This window comes from Chlorocebus sabaeus, chromosome 25 (genome assembly GCF_047675955.1).
Source record: "Chlorocebus sabaeus isolate Y175 chromosome 25, mChlSab1.0.hap1, whole genome shotgun sequence".
Lineage (NCBI taxonomy): Eukaryota > Metazoa > Chordata > Mammalia > Primates > Cercopithecidae > Chlorocebus > Chlorocebus sabaeus.
In genome coordinates, this window is record NC_132928.1 from 9,511,518 (window position 1) to 9,537,535 (window position 26,018).

At 37.8% G+C, this 26,018-nt stretch overlaps 1 protein-coding gene across 2 annotated transcripts in view; it reads left to right on the forward strand.

Moving 5' to 3' along the window:
- Positions 1 to 26,018, forward strand: part of EPRS1 (glutamyl-prolyl-tRNA synthetase 1) — an 83,220-nt gene that overhangs the window by 28,924 nt on the left and 28,278 nt on the right. The window contains exons 10-19 of one of the 2 annotated variants that reach the window (XM_007988405.3): positions 1,079 to 1,312; positions 2,218 to 2,302; positions 2,784 to 2,843; positions 3,146 to 3,166; positions 10,104 to 10,214; positions 13,739 to 13,875; positions 14,756 to 14,963; positions 15,678 to 15,790; positions 20,114 to 20,231; positions 24,180 to 24,539. In XM_007988405.3, the coding sequence (XP_007986596.3) occupies positions 1,079 to 1,312; positions 2,218 to 2,302; positions 2,784 to 2,843; positions 3,146 to 3,166; positions 10,104 to 10,214; positions 13,739 to 13,875; positions 14,756 to 14,963; positions 15,678 to 15,790; positions 20,114 to 20,231; positions 24,180 to 24,539 (1,447 nt within the window). The remainder of the gene's footprint in view (positions 1 to 1,078; positions 1,313 to 2,217; positions 2,303 to 2,783; positions 2,844 to 3,145; positions 3,167 to 10,103; positions 10,215 to 13,738; positions 13,876 to 14,755; positions 14,964 to 15,677; positions 15,791 to 20,113; positions 20,232 to 24,179; positions 24,540 to 26,018) is intronic. The other variant, XM_007988406.3, reaches the window with a different exon arrangement.

Here is a 26,018-nt window from a genome sequence, read left to right on the forward strand (position 1 = left end):
GCTACTTGGAAGACTGAGGCAAGAGGATTGCTTGAGTCCAGGAGTTCAAGGTTACAGTAAGTTGTGATCATGCCACTTCACCCCAGCCTGACCAACAGAGTGAAACCCTTTCTCTAGATAAACAAAAAGGAAAGCATTGGCTGGGTGCAGTGGCTCATGCCTATAATACCAGCACTTTGGGAGGCCTAGACGGGTGGATCACTTGAGGCCAGGAGTTTGAGACCAGCCTGACCAACATGGTGAAACCCCATCTCTACTTTAAAAAAAATACAAAAATTAGCCAGGCGTGGTGGCACATGCCTGTAATCCCGTCTACTCGGGAGGCTGAGAATCACTTGAACCCAGGAGGCAGAGGTGGCACTGAGCTGAGATTGCACCACTGCACACTAGCCTTGGTAAAAGAGTGAAACTGTCTCCAAAAAAAAGAAAGCATATTTGCACTAATATGTATGTTTTTTTAATTCAAATTGATACTGCATATAAATTGTATACATTATCTTAGTCAGAAACTGTTTTTAAGACTATTTCATCTTAAATGTAATTTTAGCGTAATAATTTTCTGGTCTGTTATCGGTTTTTTTTTTTTTCTTTTTCTTTTACGCAGTGAATGGAGTACTGTTTTTGAGAGTGTTTGACTACTTTTAAGACTCTTAGGGATTTACTTGAGTAAGGGATTATTCAACACAGTGAGACTCTGTCTCAAAAAAAAAAAAGATGTTCAAAAGCTAAATTTCCTTAAAATTATTACATGTATTGTTTATTGCTTCCTACCATGCCATACATTGGCCATTACAGAAATATTATGATTATACAATTTGCCAAACCAATACCTAATTTTGTATTAAATTGCAAATTTACTTTTTTGTTTGACTGCTAAGTTGATAACTGACTCATTGTTCTCAAAGGCTGATAATGTTCTGATATACTTTGAGTATTATAAGTCATAAAACTTTTTGGTTTTTAAGAATCTCTTAACTTGTAAAGAATTACATTTTAAATTAGTATTGTTGTTTATAATGCCTAATCTAAGAGGGAAAAGGTAAAATGTTTTATTTATTTTTATTTTCTTTTTTTCTAGTGTTTATCCAACATATGATTTTGCCTGCCCCATAGTTGACAGCATCGAAGGTGTTACGCATGCCCTGAGAACAACAGAATACCATGACAGAGATGAGCAGTTTTACTGGATTATTGAAGCTTTAGGCATAAGAAAACCATATATTTGGGAATATAGTCGGCTAAATCTCAACAACACAGTGCTATCCAAAAGAAAACTCACATGGTTTGTCAATGAAGGACTAGTAGATGGATGGTATGTTTAATGTTACTTAGAATTGACAAGAAGTAAGGACGTAGTAGTTATCAGTGATTTTTAAACTGCTTGAGAGATAGGGAAGGCGGCGATCGGGAGGAGGGGGAATGGATAGGCATATAGAATTCTTGTCTTCTTCTCAACCAGTGCATTAGGGCTCCCCCTTCTTGTTTTAATGCCACAAATATGGAGTGCCCACTGGGGATCATGGAATGAAAAACACACATGAGGGCACATCCTCTGCAGGTCTTAGCATTTAATAGAAAAATAATTTTGACTTTCTGGTCATTGGTGTATTTGATTACTGATCTCTACTCTCTACTGAGGCTGAGGTTTTTCTTTTTTGGCTAGGTCCCAAGAAGGTCAAAATACCCTTGAGTCGAAGTGAAGATGTAAAAGTTTATCTTGAGCTCCATTAAAAGGGTATTACTGCATACTTACCGAGGTTTGCAAATCCCTGCAAAATATTTATTTCCTACATATATTTTGTTTTATTCCAAAGGGCTTTATAAAGTACATTCATTTGTGAATGACAGGATACCATCTTTTTTCTGATTCTCATGGTCCTGTGTGGAATAGGGACCTTGAAAATGTTTGTTAAATAAAAATGTATGAATGCATGGGATTTCCATATTTGAAAATGTCACCATTGTGTCTTTTTTTCCAAATGTGCTTCTACTGTTTCCAGTAGTGCATTTATTTTACTGCAGTATTTGACAAGTCAGCAGTTATCCTGTTCCTTGAACTTGGGCTTACTGGTATTGCAGTTTACCTAATTCATATAACCAGCTCTTAGCCAAATGTTTAACAAGCTCAATATAATTTATTATTCATTAAGTATCTTCTACTCTCCACATCTACACATTACAACATTTCCCTGGTACTTAAAATGTACATATTTCCAGGGATGACCCAAGATTTCCTACGGTTCGTGGTGTACTGAGGAGAGGGATGACAGTTGAAGGACTGAAACAGTTTATTGCTGCTCAGGTGCGTTATAGTTTCTTTTCCAGCTTCTCTGTTTGAAATTTCAGATACTTCTATTACTGTCCGTTTGGTCTTTATTATCTCTATTGTTCTTTCTATTCCTTGTTTGTGCCTTACGAGCCAAGGGCAGATTTTTTTTTTTTTTAACAAACTTTAAAAAAAAAAGTTTATCACTGCTTATAATAGTGAAAAATTGAAAATGTCCTAAACTCCTACGCTAGGTTTGGACTAAGGCAGCTGAAGTATTTTTAGCAGTGAATTATATGACTTGACTGTGACCAGTCTGTAGACTGAACCTTTGCAGTGAACTGTTAAGGGTAACCAAATTAGTTTGTATACACTGAGTTTTACATTTCACTAGAAGTAAACTTGTAAGTATTTATCGAGTTTTTTTTTTTTTTTTTTCTAAACATGCTTAGCATGAAATAAAGGTAAAGTTCTAATTAATACTTCTTGCCCTTAAAATCATGTTATTGTTTTTTAGGGCTCCTCACGTTCAGTTGTGAACATGGAGTGGGACAAAATCTGGGCGTTTAACAAAAAGGTATATATTTTAACTCTCTGTCTTCTTTTCTCATGCCTAAGTCCCAAATAATGTACAAGTAGAAGTCATTACTGTGCTCATGGTAGAGAAAAGTTTGTGAAGAATATTAACATTTTGCAGACTTTCAGGAAAATGGAATGTTTTCCTTTTTTAAATACATGAAGAGCATTAATTAAGCCTATTAACTATTCCAAATAAGTAACAGTGATTGAAACAAACAAACTTGGAATTATGGGGAACAGTAATAGTTTTTTCCTTAAATTTTTTATGAACACTCTGCATTTCATTTTTCTGCTTTCAAGCTGCGAGCTCTCTGTAAGAAGGTATTACTTAATGCTTTTATTTGCCTTAAACATAGCTTTTAGCATATTACATGTTAAAACCTGAGATGTTATATGGCTTTGAAGCACAATCACATGTATATAAAAGACTTGCTTATACAAACGTATTGAAAATGCATTATTTCTAGTGTTAAAAACCATGTCCTCTGGTTTTCTTAGTACCAAAGGGAATATTGGGATAACCCCATTCTACCCCATTCCCTTGTGTGCTGAGAGGACATAGAATTTTAAAAGTATATATTTCATTGAGTTGTATTGAAGTTTCATTAATTACAGTTCCTTTGTCCTACTGAATCCAGCTTTTTTTTTTTTTAACTGTTTCTTAAAGTCAAATGAGCAACACTGCCTATTGACATTGTTAATTACTAATTGGAAAGCAGATGCTTGGACACTATAATAAGGCAAATCATTCAAATGCCATGTTTTAAATTATGGTTTCTGTGATTGTGTTCTGTAAATTCTTATTTGGGATTGCTGCTTGATGGTGCTGATGTCTTGCCTCAAGAAATAGTTGCTTGTTTCGCATGTGTCTTGAATTTGTTTTATTTTGGTCTTTCGTGTTTAGTTTTTGATACATAAAGGAATTGTTAATTGGTTCTTTCTGTTGCTGCAGTTACTAATAATAAATATGAGTAGAATTTGCTGGCAAAGTTAACGTTGGTGTACTTTTCATTAACAATACAATTTTTAATGATTTTAAGTTTTAATAAAGTTAAGCATGGACACTTCAGATATCTGAAATATATTTTACTGTAGTCAAATAGTTCTATAGGGTCTATTAAGATGAATAACACATTCCTCTATCTTCTTTCATAGTTTCCCTGGAGAAAACACTTTCATTTCTTCTAGATAGTTCTTTTGGTATTTATTACTTATATTTCTTTCTCTCTCTCTCTCTTTTTTTTTTTTTTTGAGACAGAGTCTTGCTCTGTCGCCCATGCTGCAGTGCAGTGGCGCAGTCTAGGCTCACTGCAACCTCTGCCTCCTGGTTTCAAGCGATTCTCCTGCCTCAGTCTCTCAAGTAGCTGGGACTACAGGCATGTGCCACCATGCCTGGCTAAATTTTGTATTTTTAGTAGAGATGGGGTTTTACCATGTTGGCCAGGCTGGTCTCAAACCCCTGACCTTGTGATCCATCCGCCTCTGCCTCCCAAAGTGCTGGGATTACAGGTGTGAGCCACTGTGCCCGGCCTATTGCTTATATTGCTGAATGAAATATATGTCACTACTTTTTTAGTTATGTTTAGACATATTAGTTGACTTCCCATGATGGAAGATAAATAATTTGGCCTTTTTCTCCTAACTTTTTGGTTTGCTTGTAGTTGATTGTCTTGCTTTGTCTCTCCCTCTCATTTGCTTATTTTTCTTTTTTTGTTTTTGTTTTTCTGTTAAAAAAAAAAAAAAAGCCAGATTCTCATGCCTCTAATCCCAGGAGTTCGGAAGGTCAGGGCAGGAGGATCGCCAGAGCCTGGGATTTTGAGACCAGTCTAGACAACATAGTGAGACCCCATCTCTCAAAAAAAAAAAAAAAAAAAAAAAAAAAAAATTAGCTGGGCCTGGTGTGGTGCATGCCTGTAGTTCCAGCTACTCGGGAGGCTGAGGTGGGAGGATCACTTGAACCCAGGAGATCAAGGCCGTAGTGAGCCCTGATCACACCACTGCAATCCAGCCTGGGTGACAGAGTGAGACCCTGTCTCAAAAGAAAAAAAAATTTTTTTTGCCTCAGGCTGGAGTGCAATGGCATGATTTGGGCTCACTGCAACCTCTACCTCCTGGGTTCAAACAATTCTCCTGCCTCAGCCTCCCGAGTAGCTGGAATTACAGGTGTCCACCACCACGCCCAGCTAATTTTTGTATTTTTAGTAGAGATGGGATTTCGCCATGTTAGCCAGGCTGGTCTGGAACTCCTGACCTCGTGATCTGCCCACCTCAGCCTCCCAAAGTTCTGGGATTATAGGCATGAGCCACCACGCCCAGCACCCCTGCGTAGTTTTCTAAATCTGTCTCCACAAGATGTGGAAATTTCCCACCAAGATATTCAGATGCCTTAGGTGTACTTTGAGTTTCATTTTGGAGGCATCTCTGCCAGAGGCTTCTGTGCTGCTCTGTAACCTGATTTGGATTCATGACCCATTGACTTCTGAGGCACAGCTGTCTTCCTAGGTCTCTTCATCTTCCTAGGGATTCCCTTTGCTTTTGTTCTATAATGGACATTACAGAACATTGCCCTGTTCTTAGATCTTCTTTTTTTTATATTACCTTCTTGCTTTCCTGAAGGTAATACATCATTCTTTGGACACTCAGTCCTACTCTATACCTCTGGTAGAGCTCCCTGACAAGAGGAGCATGGGATGAAGAAAATTTTTGAAACCTTGTATCTGACCTGTGTTTTTTGTCTGAAATTTCATGATGATAGGCCATGGTGAGGGTCTGTTTTCATCCACATCCATTGGAAGAACATATGGCTTCCAATCTGGAAACTCATTCCTTCAGTTCTGGGAAATTTTCTTGAATTCTCTCCCTTTCCCTCTCCCTTTCCGTCATTTATTTTCTTTCTCGTGTCTTTTCTTTTCTCTTTTGTTTTATTTTTTTCTGAGATGGAGTCTCATTCTGTCGCCCAGGCTAGAGTGCAGTGGCATGATCTTGGCTCACTGCAACCTCTGCTGCCCGGGTTCAAGCGATTCTACTACCTCAGCCTCCTGAGTAGCTGAGATTACAGGTGCCTGCCACCGCACCTGGCTAAGTTTTGTAGCTTTAGTGGAGACGGGGTTTCACCATCTTGGCCAAGCTGGTCTTGAACTCCTGAGCTCATGATCCACCCGCCTCGGCCTCCCAAAGTGCTGGGATTACAGGTGTGTGCCACTGTGCCTGGCTTTAAATTCTTTTTCTTTTTTCTCTGTTATGTATTTCTTCTCTCTGGAACTCTTCTTGGGAAGATGCTGGGCCTCCTGGACTGGTACCCTCGTTTTGTTTTCTGTCTTATTTTCCTTCTTGTCTTTTGGTTTATCACAGATCTACTTAATTTTTATCTTCACACCTTTCTGTTGAATTTTATTTATGCTATTATAGTTCCAGTGTTTCTCTTGTTCTCTGAATTTTCAAAATAACTTTCTATTCTTATTTCATGGTATTACTAGTAGGGTTTTTTGCAGAGTAGTGTCTCTTCTCCCCAGTTTGTTTATTTTGGTTTCTTTCACATTAAAGGCATTTCTCAGATGTCTGGTTAGAGCCTTGGTTATCTGCTTATGTTTAATGTGGGGAAATAAAGAGTGATTGGAAGCCTGAAGGATGAGAGTTGGGCTTTCAACTGAGCTTCACTGTACAATGATCTGGCTGGGCTAGTTTGTTGGAGAAATTCCATGTCAGTAATTTTATATCTTTTCTCAAGGATTAGGCAGTTTTCCCAGAGGGGCTTCATTGAATCGCCTTCCTGAAGTGTGAAGACCTGGCTGCCAGGTTTTGGAGTCAAATGGGGGAAGACTGCTGAGGGTTTTATACATCTACTATCATACATTCACTTATTCCTCTTGTCTCTCGTGCAGTACCCTTTCCTTTGGCTCTTTCTGGTATCTGCCAGGATCTAGATACCCTCTTATTCACAGAGTAAACTTCCATTCTTTTGTCAAGGAGGAGAGAGGCTGTTGCCTGGTTATATGAAGTGGAGAGGGGATGCGCCTGTGTTTTCAGCGTCCAGAATTTTGTTGCTGTTATCTCTTCTTTTTTCTTTTTTTTTTTTTGAGATGGAGTCTCACTCTGTCACCCAGGCTAGAGTGCAGTGGTGCAATCTCAGCTTACTTCAACCTCCGCCTCCTGGGTTCAAACAATTCTCCTGCCTCAGCCTCCCAAGTAGCTGGGATTACATGTGCCCGCCACCCTGCCTGGCTAATTTTGTATTTTTAGTAGAGACAGGGTTTCACCATGTTGGTCAGGCTGGTCTCGAACTCCTGACCTCAGGTGATCCGCCCACTTCGGCCTCCCAAAGTGCTGGGATTACAGGCGTGAGCCATTGTGCCCAGCCTTCTCTTCTTTTATTATATTAATCCTTCTGGATTTGTGCCTTTAAACAAAACAAAACCTTTTATTTCTTTTAAGTGGGCGGTTGGGAAAGGGTGAAAGTTGATGAGTATTTTCAGTCTGCTTTTTCTCCTAAATCCTGCGAGATCTTTAATCATTAAACACTGTCTTTAAAACATAGTATTGTTTTTAGACAACTGGTAGTGAAAAGGAAATCATTCTGATCATTACTTTTTGTTTCTATTGCTGACCTTTATGATGTCTTCATACACTGAAACCCATTCCCTTCAACTCTTAAGGTACATATCCCTCTTATTTAGAGTTCATGGCACTCTCAACCTCTAATTACTGCTTTGTTGTTTTCTAGCTTGCTCTTTCTTCTCAAGCTCTGCAGTTAAGATTTAAGTGAAGCATCGGTTAACAAAATTTAGCACCATGGAGTTGTGAAGTTAAATGTTACTGGCAGAGCTAAATCATCATTCTTTGGACATTCTCCTACTCTTAACTAACTTAGCTTTTTTTTTTTTTTTTTTTTTTTAAGCAACTTCTGTTTAAAAAAAATTAGCTAGATTTGTTTGCATGATTCTTTGGAGAAAGAGCCTTATTTTAGGAGTGAACTGTACATGGTAAAGAAAAGGGAGAAATGGATGATGGGAAAGGAGACGTGTGATTAGTTATCACGGTATCCCTTCGACAATACCGTGATCCTTTTTTTCTTAGCCTGAGTTTTCATCTTGATAGGAATTTAGTACTTTATTTTTCTGTATCACAGTTAAATAGAATATATCTATAAATAGTTTTTTCCTTGATAGTGGTAGGAGACATTTCAAGAGCTTACTTTGCATTAGCCTCACTAATTTTCTTCTTGCTTTTACTTAAGTGTTAAGATTTTAACTTTTCAGTCAAGGCAGAAGAGTCACAGGTTTAAGATGTTCACTTTAGAGCTATTATCAATCTCTGTGTACCCTCATTGACTGCTTTAGTTTTAACATGTGTGTATTTCAGTAGTATAATATAGTTTTTCCCAACTCACATCTCAACCCCCTTGCATCTGTTCCCAGCTAATAAAGTATGTGGAGACTTCTCTCCCTACTCCGCAAATAAGGAGACTTCCTTCCAGTGAAAGTTTTCTTGAAAATTAAACCCCAATAAATAAAACAAAAACATAGCTGTTCTGGTTGAAGTATGTGAAGGGAATCTGGAGGCCCTCTGGTCCTTCCACCTCCACTTAGTGCTACCAGGGCACCTCTTTGAAATCTTTAGGACTCTTTGGAGTAATTTGAAAACCACTGATCCAGAGATTTTTAGAATTGCATATTTTTAGAGCTAAAAATACCTTTTAAGTCTTTTAATCCAAGTTTTCCAAATGTGCCTGATCCTAATCATCCTATGGAATGCTTGTTAAAAATTAGATTTCTGAAATTTACTTCAGACCATTAAAATTATAGTTTTTTCGGGGGTAAGTTGTCTCAGAATCTGTGCTGACATCTGCCCCAAGTGATGATTAAAATTAGTCAAGTATAGGAAACATTCTTCTGTTCCTTTTATCAACTGAGGAAGCAGCTGCAATGAACTAAGTTTCTCGGGCAGGGTTGTCTAGTTTCAGCTTTTTTAAAGAAATTGTATCTTACTGACTTAAATACTGAGCTGAGTAGCCAGTCACGAATTAAATCTTTGATTATTCCAGCCCAGTAGAAGCTGAAAGGGGAAATCCTTAACTGGTAAGAATGACCTTTAAGCCTTGAGGAAGGAATGAAACACTAAACTTGAGAAAGGCTGGTACTGATTTAGTATTAGCATGAAATATAAGCAGATGAGGATTAGCAGATGAGGAGAAGTTAAATAGCTTTTCAAACTTTGCATGAATGACCTCTCTGACGATGGCTTCCTCTCTGAGTTCATTCAGAATTTCCACGATATTCTTTTCAGAAGCTGAAAACTACCTTCGACACTGACAAAAAACTGACCCAATAATGGTAACAATGGAAAAATAAAAACAAATTTAATTATACCACCATTTTCTGCATTCTTCTAATGAGAAAAAATAACTTGTATTACTTAGCTCTTTGTTTGCTTTCATATACATTTTTCTCACATGTGCTTTATATATAGTGTCTAAACATTGCTCTTGTGATTGGTCATCATGACTAATTTTACACTGAACTGTGAAGTGAGAAAAATACATCAGCTCCAGAAGGGGATGCTACTAGTGATTTGGAAGTAGAATAGATTGGAGCATAATGTGTATGACTATTTATTCAGTCAATCTGCAAATATTTATTGATAACCTATATGTGACAGGCCCTAGCTAGGTACTGGGAATATACTGAGAATATACTGGTCTATATATAGTGGCCTCTATATATAGCATATAGTAGAAATACCATTTATACTTTTAATCTATAGAATTGCCTTATTATAGTGACGGAATGCTGTTCTGCTTTTGATGGTGATATGTTACCCTAACGCTGATTAAAGAAAACAATGCTGAAACAAAAATATCTGTATTCTCTTAAAATGGACTTATCCAAACTATAAAATTGAATATCACATTTACCTTTAGGATTAAGATACAACCCCACTGGATAACTTTTCCTTACCTTCTAATATCAGATCTTAAAATTATTTTCAAAATAACTCTAATATTATGCTTTAATTGGTTTCTTTTCACCTGCCAGTAGCTATTCTTGTGAAAGAAGTCTAAATCCTTCGTGTAGTCTTGGTTTACAGTTGTTTCTCTTTTTTCTGCTTGATGGTAAATATCAGAAAAGAGTTAACAGATGAAAAAAAATTAGTAAATGCAGTAACAAAAATGCCAGTTAGTATTCCTGTGCTATTATTTATTTTATTTATGGTGCTCTATAAGATATCTCAGTGTTTTAACATGAGGATGTATTTGTTGCAGGTTATTGACCCAGTGGCTCCACGATATGTTGCATTACTGAAGAAAGAAGTGATCCCAGTGAATGTACCTGAAGCTCAGGAGGAGATGAAAGAAGTAGCCAAACACCCAAAGGTCACTCTTACGGTTTCACCCATGTGTTTTTCTCTGTTAAAAGAAGGAGCAGGAAATAAAAAGGAAGATGTGCTTTCATGGCAATGGCATGATTTTGAGATGATTTTCTTTTTCTTTATTTTTTTTTGAGACGGAATCTCGCTGTGTCTCCAGGCTGGAGTGCAGTGGGGCGATCTCGGCTCACTGCAACCTCCGCCTCTCTAGTTCAAGCGATTCTGCTGCCTCAGCCTCTTGAGTAGCTGGGATTACAGGTACCCGCCACCACGCCTAGCTAATTTTTGCATTTTTAGTAGAGATGCGGTTTCACCATGTTGGCCAGGTTGGTCTCAATCTCCTGACATCATGATCCGCCTGTGTCAGCCTCCCAAAGTGCTGGAATTACAGGCGTGAGCCACTGCGCCCGGCTGAGATGATTTTCTATTCAACATTGTTTGTTGGGATTTGACACTAACTGAAGTAAAACTTTTTGTGGATTTTTTGCCTTAAAAAGTTTATTTTAGTAACAGTCCACACTACATCACACAGAACTGTTATGCTCAGTTGGTGCTTATTTTTTATTCTATAGAGTTAGCGTATTAGTGTTTAATAAGAATTTATCTCTTCCTAGAGTAATTCTGAAGGATGAGTTATGATTCAAACTCCTATCTTTATATGGAATCTGAGGTGCATTCTCTATTAACTAGGGTATTCACTGTCACCTTTGTCTTTAAGCCAAAACATTACACCTACTATTGTGGAATCACAGCTTGACTTCAGAGTCTCTTACACTGCCATTTCCTCTGTTTGGAAAGTATAAGTGAAGTGTCCATCTAAATTCTGAATAGAATTTTTGTTTTGTTTTTTTTTGAGACAGTTGCGCTTTGTGGCCCAGGCTGGAGTGCAGTGGCATGATTCTGGCTCACTGCAACTTCTGCCTGCTGGGTTCAAGTGATTCTCATGTGTTAGCCTCCTGAGTAGCTGGGTTTACAGGTGTGCACCACTACACCTGGCAATTTTTGGATTTTTAGTAGAGATAGGGTTTTGCCATGTTGGCGGCCAGGCTGGTCTTGAACTCCTGGCCTCAAATGATCTGCTTGCCTCGCCCTCCCAAAATAGTGGGATTACAGGCATGAGCCACTGTGCCCCGCCCTGTATAGAAATCTTAAATACAAGTACCATAGAGTACTTCTTTGTTAAGCCATGGTCATCCCAAATTCTTATGACTGCTTAATTGACAATTTTGAAGTAAAACAAGCTTTTTTTTGGTTTTTTGTTTTTTTAATTTTGAGATGATCCTTGCTCTGGTGCATGATCTCAGCTCACTGCATCATCTGTCTTGGGCTCAAGTGATCCTTCCACCTCAGCATCCTGAATATCTGGGACTACAGGTTCATGCCACCACACCTGGCTCATTTTTGTACTTTTTTGTAGAGACAGGGTTACACCGTGTTGCCCAGGCTGGTGTTTGTAGAGACAGGGTTTCACCATGTTGTCTAGGCTGGTGAAAGAGTTCTTTTATTTCAGCTTTTACAAATTGTCTATAAAAAACTTTATTATATACTGAAAATTACGTTCACAGACTAATTCATATACTAGTAACCAAGCTTATAATTATGTTGGTAAACTAACCTACATATAAGATGATATGCATTGCAAAGAGCTACACATGTTCTAAATTGCAGCCTTATATGATTGATTATCTCCCCATGTATGTCATTGGCTACTTTTTAATTTGAAAGATTTGAATCCTAATAAGATTTGGGGTGTGCGTTTACTTGATTGATTTGGGTTTGCCTTTCTTTACATCTGATTGTTTTGACCAGGTAAGTAGTAGTATCTGATCTGCCATATCACCTACTGTACAGTTAGCATAAATCTGAAGCATACTGAATATTTTAAAATTTGAATCATGAGAATAAAAGTTTTGAAGAGTGCTTATTTTTTAAAATGACAGTTGTAGTCAGATAGGTTAGATTAAATTACTAGGCTAGGGGCTCATGCCTGTAATCCTAGCACTTTGAGAGGTGGAGGTGGGAAGATCATTTGAGGCCAGGAGTTCGAGACCAGCTTGGTCAACGTAGCAAGACTCTGTCTCTACGAAAAATAAAAAAATTAGCCAGGCATTATGGTTCCTGCCTGTAATCTCAGAGGTAGGTGGATCACTTGAGCTCAGGAGTTCAAGGCTGCGGTAAGCTATAACTATACCACTGCATTCCAGCCTGGGTGACTAAGCAAGACTCTACCTCAAATAAAATTTAAAAAATTAAATTACTAAGTACTGCTTATTGCTAAAAATAAGAACTAATTGTTAAGGAAGCACACTCTTAAATTGTGACTGGATTGCTCAGTTTGCTCTGTGGAATTTTCATATAACATTTCCCTCGCAAAGTGTTTTATATTTAGCCTGTTAGTATTCTATTCTAAGCTTAATATGTTATTGGTTGTTAAAACATACTGATTTTTCTCAAATGCATTGGTGAATCCATTGAACAGTTGTTAAACACATGCTGGTTAATGTTTATTTCAAAAGGCCTTCTTGCACTTTTTAAAAAAAAAATTCTGCCAAGTAAAAATTGAAATTATGGCACTTTTTATTCTCCTCATCTCTTTTTCTTTCCATATCATACACACTGGAAAGGCAGAAAATTTACTTATCTATATCTATGTAGATAATACTTTCTTTAAAGTTTGTCTTCTAAAATCTGAAAGGTCCATAATTTCCTCCAGGTAGCATCTGTTGTCCTATAATGTCCCATAGCCACTGGTCAGGAATGACTTATTTTCTCTTTTGCTGCAGAAGCAGTGAGAATCTTTTATTTATTTATGTTTTGGGGACAGAGTCTCGCTCTGTCGCCCAGGCTAGAGTGCCGTGGTGCAGTCTCGGCTCACTGCAGCCTCTGCCTCCCAGGTTCAAGTGATTCTCCTGCCTCAGCCCTCCCAAGTAGCTGGGACTACAGGCATGTGCCACCATGCCCTGTTAACTTTTTGTATTTTTGGTAGAGATGGGTTTTCACCATGTTAGGCAGGATGGTCTCGATCTCCTGACCTCGTGCTCCCAAAGTGCTGGGATTACAGGTGTGAGCCACCGCACCTGGTGAAGCAGTGAGATTCTAAGGATAGGAAGCAGATTCCAGTTGAAGAGATACTAAGTGATAAATTATACTGTCTTAGCTATGAAATCAATGAATGATTCTTTTAGGCTGGAAGTAATCTTAGGGGCAGGCTACCTCATCTAATTTCATTAATATTAGTGGTCAGGTTGCTGATCTGATGTCACAGAGCTGGAATTCAAACTGTTAATTTCTACTGAGTCCGAGTATGTATTGTTTAAATGGTAAGAACAGAATTGGGAATATGTTTATGTTAAAATACATAGATGGAGAAAGAGTAAAGCATTTTCTTCCTCATACAGCAATGAACTGCTAACAGTTTAGTAACACAGAAGACTTTTGTGTGGTTAAAGAATAGAATGAATTTATAAATTTGCATACTGGGTTCAATAAGTTGTTGTTTCAACAGACACTCTGCTTTTCTTTGTCAATCAGAATCCTGAGGTTGGCTTGAAGCCTGTGTGGTATAGTCCCAAAGTTTTTGTTGAAGGTGCTGATGCAGAGACTTTTTCAGAGGGTGAGATGGTTACATTTATAAACTGGGGCAACCTCAACATTACAAAAATACACAAGTAAGAACTTCTTGTTTGTTTTCAAATAAACATGGGAGAAAAGCATTTTATTTGTATTTACTTATTAAACATTATCAAATTCAGACCTATACATGTTGCTGACTAGTAAATCTGCCAGACATAGCTACTGCAAATTCTGGACACAAATTAAGTTTTTTTCCATATATGCTTCAGTTTATTAACAGGCTATCAAGATGTCTTTTATTTGTGGTGATGAAAATTACTACATCTAGATATAAAAAATAGTTGTAATGCTTTAATGAGAAATTACATGATAAAAAGGGACTCTATACAGTTGCCTGATATGGGGATCTTTTAGACAGAATTTATATGTGTAAGATAATCTTTATACTAAAATTTACTTTAAAATTGGTTAATAATGAACTTGACTTTCTAGTTACTATAGCGTGCTACACTTACGAATTTGATCTTCAGATTCTGTAAATGAAACATAGTATGCCGAAGATTGATTTATGCAAACTCGGAAATCTTAATTGCGTTGTTATTATATATGATTGCAAGTAACTGCCAGATGTTTTTAAACATAGTAATTCAGATTTTATAATGCTTAATGCAGGTGACTTTAAGTTAATATTTACATATTCCTCATCAATTACATGTGAATCTGTTCTCTAGTTGATTATTAGTATCTCAATGGCAGTGATTATGTTGTATTTATCTATTAACCAGTATATGTCTGGCATATTAGAAGCTCAAATAAATGTTTAATTTGGAATTTTTCCAAAGAAAATTTCTTATCCATTTATTACAAAATAAAACAAACTATTTTATAATAATATAAAATAATTATAGAATAAAATAGTGAATTTATGGCAGCTGTGGTTAATATTTCTTTGAATACTTTTAATCTTTTATCTAGAAATACAGATGGAAAAATCATATCTCTTGATGCAAAGCTGAATTTGGAAAACAAAGACTACAAGAAAACTACTAAGATCACTTGGCTTGCAGAAACTACACATGCTCTTCCTGTTCCAGCAATCTGTGTCACTTATGAGCACTTGATCACAAAGCCAGTGCTAGGAAAAGATGAGGACTTTAAGCAGTATGTCAACAAGAACAGTAAGGTAACCTTCCAAAGAAACCATATTTCATCTTTTAAATTTTTCTTTAGAATTAAATTTTATATATTTCGGATCCTCAGATAAAATGGATAAGATGTGTAGAATTTTATTTAAATCAAAAGATGTAAATTGTTTGAGCATGGTGGCTCATGCGTATAATCCTAGCACTTTGGGAGGCCAAGGTGGGTGGATTGCTTGAGCTCAGGAGTTCAAGACCAGCCTGGGCAACAGGCTCTACCAAAAAAAAAAAAAAAAGATGTAAGTAATGTTTCCATTTTATAGATGATAGAAACTGAAGCACAATGAGGTTAAGTAACTTACCTGAGGACAAACAGTAAATAGTAGAGTTGGGATTCAAATCTGACCTTTGTATTTTAGCGCTACGCCAGCATGCCTTTCAGCTAAGTCTGTTATGTGCTCCTTGCATCATATTTCATATTTATAGCAGGAAAATTATTTCTTCAGGAATGCCAGTCAAGTTATTTAAAATGTTTCTTGAGGCCAGTTTATGAAGGTTAACTTTTAAAAATGTGATAAATTGAATTGTCATTTATTTTAACACTTCACCGTTTCATTGTGTGTGCTCAAGTAGTGAGCTTCTTAACATATCTGTTTAAAATGGGAATATTTTAGTTAGTGGAAACTGCTTGCATTTTAGAGTTGTTTTACTACTATGATTTTGAGAAAGTGTACTTTGGTTTTATATCATCTTTACAGCATGAAGAACTAATGCTAGGGGATCCCTGCCTTAAGGATTTGAAAAAAGGAGATATTATACAACTCCAGAGAAGAGGATTCTTCATATGCGATCAACCTTATGAACCTGTTAGGTAAGTAAATGTAACTGAACATCTAAATGAAAATGCTTAAAGTTATTATAGTGAGTGATATTTTAGAAATTGAACTTTCACTAAAATAACGTACCTGACAGTTTTATTTCTCAGTCTCTCTCTCAGTTTTCTTTGTTTTATATTTAACATTTTAGACTTAAAGTAATGTATTTATTTATTTTTTGAGACAAAGTCTCGCTCTGTCACCTAGGCTGGAGTGCAGTGGCGCAATCTCAGCTCACTGCAAGCTCTGCCTTCCGGGTTCACGCCATTCTCCTGCCTCAGCCTCCTGAGTAGCTGGGACTACAAGCATCCGCCACCACAACCAGCTAATTTTTTTGTATTTTTAGTAGAGACGGGGTTTCACTATGTTAACCAGGATGGTCTTGATCTCCTGACCTCGTGATCTGTCCGTCTCAGCCTCCCAAAGTGCTGGGATTGCAGGCATGAGCCACTGCGCCTGGCCTTAAGTAATTTATTTTAACAAGGGATCTTTGAAACAACATGCGCATTGAACATTGATAAATTATTCATTTCTGAAACTAAACCAACTTGTAATTAACTTTCTTGTAGCCCAAGTATAAAGAACAAAATTTCAGTACTGTATATTACCTATCTTTGGGTGGAAAATTATTACCATTATCTTTTTCTTTGTAGTATATTTTCACTAGATAAATGGTACAAACAGGGTACATTTAGAGGGAAAAAAATAACCAATATTTGTATTCTTTTAACCATGAAATAATAGGATTATTAGAAGGAGAACTTTGTAAATTTTTGTCCCTTTATTTCTTTTCTGTTTGTCTCTGCTGTTTTTCTAAGCTGTACCTCTGTAACTGTGTAGTCAAAATGCCTCTTCTGAGATTTAGTCTTGTGAATCTAACTGCCTTTTAGATATCTCTGAATATATTCTTTCAAGCATTTCAAACTCAACGTGTTCAAAATTCCAGGATCTAGGTGTCATCTGATTTATTCTTCTCCTTCATCCTTTTTTTCAGTCAGCAAACTCTGTTGTTTGTGTTGCCCGTCTAGTTCATCTCTGTGGATCCGCTGCTCTGCCTTATTTCAGGCTATAGCATTGCTTCCTTGATTGCCAAAATAGGCTCTCAAGTATCTTCTTGCCTCCAATTTCATCCTTTTCCTATTTTCCTATTCAGTTTTCACATGCCCACCAGTCTGAAAATTTAAGAGTAAGTTTTATCACATTTCTCTACTGTTAAAAAATCTCTATTAGTTGGCCAGGCACTATGAGTTATGCCTATAATCCTAGCACTTTGCAAGACTGAGGCAAGAGGATTACTTGAGGCCAGGAGTTCAAGACCAGCCTGGGTAACATAGTGAGACCCCATCTCTACAAAAAATTATAAATAAAGAATTAACCAGGCATAGTGGTAAACACACCTGTAATCCTCACTGCTCAAGCGGGTGAGACAGGAGGATTGCTTGAGCCCACGAGTTCAAGGTTACAGTGAACTATAATTGCACCACCACACTCCAGCCTTGGTGACAGAGCAAGACTCTCTCAAAACAAACGAACAAAAATATTGTTAGTTTCAGGGTAAAAGCTAAACTTTTTAGTTTGACATGCAAAATTTTTCATGTTATGGCGTCTCTTGAGCCATACCTGTTGGAGTTTTTTCTCCCTGATCCCTTCTGTTTAACATATGTACCAGATTGCCTGGGGCTTTTCTAAAGCACTTGATGCCTTTTCCTGGAATAGCCTTGTGACTTTTTCATCATATGAGTAACCTTATTCATTTTAATATAACATTTCCTTTAGTCAAATAAGCTCATGCATGCATACAGTGTAGCACAGTGCCTGATAGTTACTAAGCCCTCCTTAAGTATTTCGTAGTGGTGGTGGTACCACCAACTAAAATAACAGAGTAGATTCTCATTTTATTCTTAGAAAGTTTTTGAACTTCTCAACAAATAGTTGAAAACTGAACAGCTACACACGAAGAACTGAACAGCTACACACGAAAGAGTGAAGTTGGGTGCTGTTTGTATCATATACAAAATTTAACTCAACATTTATCAAACACCTAAATGTAAGAGCTAAAACTATAAAACTCTTAGAAGAAAACATGAATGTAACTCTTTGTAACCTCAGCAATGCTGTTTTGGATATAACACCTAAATCACAAGCAACCAAAGAAAAAAATAAATTGGACTATGTCAAGATTAACATATTTTGTGTTTCAAAGAAAGTGAAAACACAGGTCACAGAATGGGAGAAAATATTTGCACATATGTGTGTAAAAGGACTTGTTTCTAGAAGAGAACCCAGTTAACAATGGATTTAAATAGACATTTTTCCAAGCACATGTACAAATGTAAGCACATGAAAAGATGCTCAGCATCATTAGTTGTTAGGGAAATTCAGATCAAAATGATAATGAAATGTCATTGCATACCACTAGGATGGCTGAAATAAAAAAAGACAATAACAAGGATTAGAAATGTGGAGAAATTGGAGTCCATATGTATTTCTGGTAGGGTTGCAGAATGGTTTAGCTACTTTGGAAAACAGTTGGATGATTCCTCCAAAAATTAAACACGGAGTTACCATTTGACCCATCAATTCCATTCCTGCGTATTTGCCAAAGGAAAAGAACACATTCACACAGAAATGTGTATGTGAATGTTTACAGCTGCATTATTCATAATTGCCAAAAAGTGGCAATAGAACTTTGCTAATTATCCTTTGGAATTGAGAAATTCTTATAAATTATTATTATTTTTTTAAGAGATAGGGTCTCACTCTCACCCAGACTTGAGTGCAGCAGCGTGACATCCCCAGGCTCAGGTGATCCTCCCACCTCAGTCTCTCCTGAGTAGCTGGGGCTACAGGCATGTACCACCACACCCATCTAATTTGTGTATTTTTTGTAGAGACGGGGTTTCACCATGTTTCCCAGGCTAGTCTTGAACTCCTCGGCTCAAGATATCCATCTGCCTTGGCCTCCCAAAGTGCTGGGTTTACAGATGTGAGCCACCATACCTACCCTTAAATATTTTAAAATAAATAAACGTTTTACAGAAATGTTTCTGCTTACAAGCAGATTAGGTGTGGTATGTAGACTGAAGTCAAGAGTATCAACATTCACTAACGCCCTTTCTAGTGGCAGGCATAGCAGATGTAATTTTGCCCTGGGCTTAATTTGTTCATATGGATGGAAGTTCATAGATTGGAAGTTTATAATAAGGACTGTCAATTTATTTTTTCTTTTCATTGAGGCAGAGTTTCGCTCTTGTTGCCCAGGCTGGGTGCAATGGTGCAGCCTCAGCTCATTGCAGTCTGCACCTCCTGGGTTCAAGCGATTCTCCTGCCCCAACCTCCCAAGTAGCTGGGATTACAGGCGCCCGCCACCATGCCCAGCTAATATTTTTGTATTTTTTTTTTAGTAGAGACAGGGTTTCACCATGTTGGCCAGGATAGTCTCGAACTCCTGACCTCAGGTAATCCACCTGCCTCAGCTTCCCAAAGTGCTGGGATTACAGGCATGAGCCACCTCGGCTGATCAGTTTTGTTTTTTTTTTTTCTGTAGAGACAGAATCTCGCTCTATCACCCAGGCTGGAGTGCAGTGGCATGATCTTGGCTCACTGCAACTTCCGCCTCCTGGGTTCAGGTGATTCTCCTGCCTCAGCCTCCCGAGTAGCTGGGACTACAGGCACCCGCCTGGCTAATATTTTGTATTTTAGTAGAGATGGGATTTCACTGTGTTGCCCAGGCTGGCCTCAAACTCCTAAGCTCAGGCAGTCTGCCTGCCTGGACCTCTCAAAGTGCCAGGATTACAGGGGTGAGCCACCGCACCCGGCCAGGACTGTCAACTTTTATTTTTGCATTTGTTGTTTGTAGAACTTCTCTGAAGAGCCTCTGATTTGAATAAGAGAATGGACTATTTTATACTTCAAAAAGCATTAACTGGACAGGCTCTGTGGCTCACACCTGTTATCCCAGCACTTTGAGAGGCTGAGGTGGCCGGATCACTTGAGGTTAGGAGTTCAAGACCGGGCTGACCAACGTGGTGAAACCCCATCTCTACTAAAAATACAAAAATTAGTGTGGTAGCGTGTGCCTGTAATCCCAGCTACTTGGAGGCTGAGACAAGAAAATCACTTGAACGCAGGAGGTGGAAGTTGCAGTGAGCTTAGATCACATCACCACACTCCAGCCTGGGCAACAGAGTGAGACTGTCTCAAAAAAGAAAGAAAAGCATGAACTTAGTGCCATTGAATTTATCTAGGAATTCAGTGTTTATTGCTGTTCACATAATTTTGTTCAGATGAACTATTTTGTCCCTTTATTTTCTTTTTAGCCCATATAGTTGCAAAGAAGCCCCATGTGTTTTGATATACATTCCTGATGGACACACAAAGGAAATGCCAACATCAGGGTCAAAGGAAAAGACCAAAGTAGAAGCCACAAAAAATGAGGTAAGTAATGACCTTTACAGATATGTCTATAAAAATAAATGGTCTTTCTATACCAGAGTTTAGAATATATTTCTTTACAAATGATTATCTTTCTTACTGTGGAGACTGAAGTAGACAATTAAGTCTGCTCTTTGCATTTTGTTGTTATCCTTTCATATAAGATTTTAAAATCTCACTCTGTTGCCCAAGGCTGGAGTGCTGTGGTGCGATCTGGGCTCACTGCAACCTCTGCCTCCCAGATTCAAGCAATTCTCATGCCTCAGCCTCCTGAGCAGCTGGGATTACAAGTGTGCACCATGACGCCCGGCTAATTTTTGTATTTTTAGTAGAGACAGGGTTTTGCCCTGTTGGCCTGGCTGGTCTCAAACTGCCTGACCTCAGATGATCTGCCCACCTTGGCCTCCCAGAGTGCTGGGATTACAGGCATGAGTCACCATGCCTGGCCAGACTCCCTTATATTCTTAAAAATTATTTGTTTATGTGGGTTATATTTATCAGTATTTATCATACTAAAAATTGAGAAGTTTTAAAAGGATTTAATTCATGTAAAAATAATAAATCCAGTTACATGTTAACATAAAAAAAGTTTTTATTAAAAACAATTTTCCAAAATAAAACTTTTAGTTTGAGTGGTATGGCTTTAAATTTTTGCAGATCTCTTTAATATCTGACTTAATAGCTTCTAAAAACCTGCATGAACAGTCATAAGAAAATGAGAGCGAAAAAGACAAAATATATCTTAATATAGTGAAAATAGCTGTGACCTTGCAGATCACCTTTAAAAGGGTTTTATATACCCCTTAGGATCTGTGAACCACACCTTGAAAATTGCTGCTATGTATTATTGAATAACTCATGGAGTAAGCATGAGATGGGAAATTTGGTTGCCCTTCCCTCATTGGTCCCAGTTCCTACCTATGCCTCTCATTTTTTACATATCCTAGAAAGATAACTGATGTTATACTATAAATTAATATGTGTTCTTGAAAAACTTCATGTTCTGCAAAATCGCATACTAAAAATAACAGCTGATTTATCAAGAAAAACAGAGTTGAGGCAAACCACTAAAACCTGTGTATATCATATGGTTTCAGTCAGATGGTGGCTGGGTAGCAGTCATCAAAGACTCAACTGGGCGGTCAAAGACTCAGCTGGGCTGTATTCTGTTTTTATTTTATTTTGTTGTTTTTGAGGTGGAGTATCACTCTGTTGCCCAGACTGGAGTGCAGTGATATGATCTCGGCTCAGTGTAACCTCCACCTCCCGGGTTCAAGTGATTTTCCTGCCTCAGCCTCCCAAGTAGCTCAGACTACAGGCATGCACCACCATGCTCAGCTAATTTTTTTTGTATTTTTAGTAGAGATGGGATTTCACCATGTTGGCCAGGCTGGTCTTGAACTCCTGACCTCAGGTGATCCGCCTACCTTGGCCTCCCAAAGCGCTGGGATCACAGGCATGAGCCATCGCGCCTGGCCTGGGCTGGATTCTAAAATTGTTTCCTCGCCTGGATGCCAAGTTGATATTGGTGTTGGCTGGGAGCTCAGGTGGAATAGATGACTGGAATAGCTGCAAGTGGCATCTCTAGCATGGCAGTGTCAGGGTAATAAGACTTCTTACCTGTCATTTAAGGCCTCCAAAAGTAAGTGTCTGGTAGATGAGGTAAAAGGAGCATTCCATTTTATGATTTAGCCTCGGAAGTCTCACATAACATCATTTCTGCTATACTCTGTTGCTCAAATCAGTAACAAGCTTGCTCAGATTCAGGAGAGTGCACAGACACCCCCCTTCTTGGTGGGAGGAACGTAAAAAAAAGTGTGGACATGCTTTGAAACCTGCACACTTTTGAATAGAAATTCAAAATTCAGGTACAGTTGACTGGCACTTACACCCAGTACTGCAGTCAGAGATACTTTGCAGCTTTAAACCTGAAGAATAATAATGCTTTTCCCTGTGATGTGTAGATCTTTGAGGATATTTGTCTCCAACAGAGGCTGATACTATCAAAATTAAATTCTCATCCAGGGTATTGCCTGCTTTGTCAGTTTTTTGGGGTTTGTTTTTATTTTTAAGCTTTAGCAGATGAGAATATGTCTTTGAAGTTTCCATCCCCATGTATTGTTTCACCAGATGGCTTAATGTGACGGTAAAAAACGTTTTTTAAGCACCATCCTCATTAAAGGAAGGCACTTATACAAAAGGTTTTTGGGTTTTTCTTCAGATTGTCAATGTATTTCTAAAGTTTTCTCTTTAATTATGAAAAGCTTGTTCCTGCATGCTTCTTTATTTGACATAAAACTTGAATACATTGGGAAAAATCACATACAAGGCAGTGTTTGTGTGTGTGTGTGTGTGTGTGTGTGTGTGTGTGTTTCACTCATATGTTCCCCTATTTACTAACCATGATTGTGATGATTTATGTTGCAAATTAAATGTAGCAGAACAGGCCGGGTGCTGTGGCTCAAGTCTGTAATCCCAGCACTTTGGGAGGCCGTGGCAGACAGATCACGAGGCCAGGAGATTGAGACCATCCTGGCCAACATGGTGAAACCCCGTCTCTACTAAAAATACAAATATTAGCTGGGTGTGGTAGTGCAGGCCTGTAATCCCTGCTACTCTGGAGGTTGAGGCATGATAATAGCTTGAATCCAGGAGGCAGAGATTGCAGTGTGCTGAGATCACGCCACTGGACTCCAGTCTGGCGACAGAGCGAGACTCTGTCTCAAAAAAAAAAAAAAAAGGTTGCTGAACAAATATAGTTTTTTGATATAGGGTGGCTAATGAATTGTATTCTTTCTTTAATGTATAATATGCATTTATATATGCATATTAGAGTTTATGAGTGTATATATAGAACCTCACTAAAAATACTATGAGTGATTTAAGGAATTATGGGGGGGAATTTTGAGTGATGGTTTTTTTTTACTGACATGCCCACTTGAGAGCCTAACCCCTGTGTGAAATGCAACTCTGATACAGCTTGAGATGCCTGTTAGGTGTTTAGGTAAAGATGTCTTGAAGACATTGAAAATGCTGGGTCTGGGAGCAGGTCAGAATTCTGGAATAGAGATGAAAATTTTTGAAATTTGTACATAAGACTCTGTGAATATGGATAAGATTATTCTGAAAAATTAAGTGGCAGATCATTTAAAGGAAAAAGGTATAAGGAAGGTATAATGTGAGCTGGGTTTTAATGTTAGAAAGGTTTCAATAGGGAAGAATGCAGTGTAGGCAGCAGAAAGCATGCAAAAAGTAGTATATTCACTCTTCACAGTTGATTTTAGTGAACATAGCTCTAGATTTGTTGCATTTACTTATATACAAATATATACCTGTAAACTTATAATTTTACACAAATGAAACTGTTCCACAATGATGAGTTACAATTATATCACAGAATTTCATGGAGCTCTTGCCTTATCAATAATCTAGCTATATTTCATCTCTTAAAAAATTAATAGTGATAGCTAATGCTTATTGATACTCACTTTTTCTCAGCCTTTGTGACTAACAGCTTTACACAGATTACTTTTTATTTTCCCATCAACTTGATGGGTTAAATATGGTTATCCCCCCTTTATAGTAAGGAAACAGCTTAAATAACTAACTCAGAGTTGCACAGTGAGTATATGGTAGAGCAGTGATTTATTCTCAGACCTGATGGATATGTTATAATTTCTTTAGTCCCCTAATGACAAAGATTTAGGGCATTTTCAGGTTTTTACTGTAGTAAAAATGCTCCAGTGTACCTCTATCTTTGTTTATTCCTGTCGTTTTTCATTAGGATAAATACTTAGGAATGAGATTATTCATTTAAGCTTTTTAAGGGATTGAAGTTTAAAGTTTTTGTTTTAAATTGGAAACATTATAAAACAATCAGTTTGAAATAATTTTGTGGGAAAACATTTAATATGAATTAATTGTTTTACTTTTGATTTTCTCTCTTGGTAGACCTCTGCTGCTTTTAAGGAAAGACCAACACCTTCTCTGAATAATAATTGTACTACATCTGAGGATTCCTTGGTCCTTTACAATAGAGTGGCTGTTCAAGGAGATGTGGTTCGTGAATTAAAAGCCAAGAAAGCACCAAAGGAAGATATAGATGCAGCTGTAAAACAGCTTTTGTCTTTGAAAGCTGAATATAAGGAGAAAACTGGCCAGGAATATAAACCTGGAAACCCTCCTGCTGAAATAGGACAGAATATTTCTTCTAATTCATCAGCAAGTATTCTGGAAAGTCGATCTCTGTATGATCAAGTTGCTGCACAAGGGGAGGTGGTTCGTAAGCTAAAAGCTGAAAAAGCCCCTAAGGTCAGTATGTTAGAGAAAGTCAAGACCACATTTTCACTAAGTGTGTGAATTCAAACTGCTTAGGGTAGTCTCATCTTCTTATAAAACATAGACTGCTCATATTTTGATGTAATAATCAACATTAATTGATACCTGCTATGTGTCAGACTGAAAATATATGTAAGAAGCTCATAATCTAGTTGAGGCGTGGCTTACTGGGGAAGGAAACGTACAGACTCACTGTACTCTTGTGTGATGTGACTGTAATCCTTTGTGATATGTGTAAGTTGCTATGTGAAGGGTTTGTGTTTTTAAGTGGCAACAAAGGCGGAAACAATTTATAAAGGATATTTAAAATCATCCTGAAGTAGAATCAGCCATTATGGGGGAACAAAGATCAGAACAAGGCACTCTTAAGTGTGGAACCATGGTTCTCAAGCTTTACTGTGCACCAGAATTACTGGCTTGCTAAAACATGGATTGCTAGGCCCTGCCCCTTGACTTTCTTCTTCAGTAGATTCAGAGCATGTGGAAAATACACATTTCTAGAAAGTTTCTCAGGTGATGCTGATGCTGCTGTCCCAGGGACCACCATGCTTTGAGAACTCCTGGTGTAGAAGACGGTACCAGCAGAGGTAGAGGTCAGAAGGTACAAGGTGTATTCAGGGAATAACAAATGGATTGTCAAGAGGTTTTTGACCTGTGATTATCTCCAACTTTTCATAGCAGGGCCTTCAAATTATATGAAATTTTGACTGAAGTATAAATTATATTCTTGTTTCAGTATGTCCTTAGGCAAAACATTTAGCCAAGTGGGTGTGGCACCTAGTGTGAAATGGACGTACTTGATGTAAGTAAGAGACAAAGGGAATGGCATCTGTATAGACTGTGAAAGATCATATTTAATAATGAAGGTAGATAGTTCTATTCAAACAGCAGCATAGTTCTAAGATGTGATTGGATAAGTAGTACTGCAACAAGAAACAATTCAGCCCCTGATGAGCTGTAAAAAATTGTAGAATTTAGACTGTGGCACATACACAGAGAGGTATGGTACACCATGAGGCTTGACTTATGTGGCAGGAAGGGGATTTGTTCTAAAATGTCAGATCTGTTGTCCTGTCAGGGTCTTAGGCTCAGGCTGGAGAATTCAGTAAGTTCCTCACCTCATCAATAAGTGGCTAGCATCTGACATGAAACCCTGCCACCGAAGATACTTTCAATCATGAATATTTGACCTCACATTTTGAGGTCTTCTCCCAGGAGTTAATGTTTTTCTGTCACTCCATTGTGAACTGTGAGAAAGCCTTTATTAGGTTGGTGCAAAAGTAATTGTGGTTCTTACCGTTACTTTTAATGGCAAAAACCACAGTTACTTTGCACCAACCTAAATAGCCTGTTGAGATCCCAAAGAACCATGATTATCTCAAACAGCTTTGCTTCGAAGAATAAATGCTGCTGGATGTATGAGTTTAGGATATAAATTCCCGATGTTTCCTA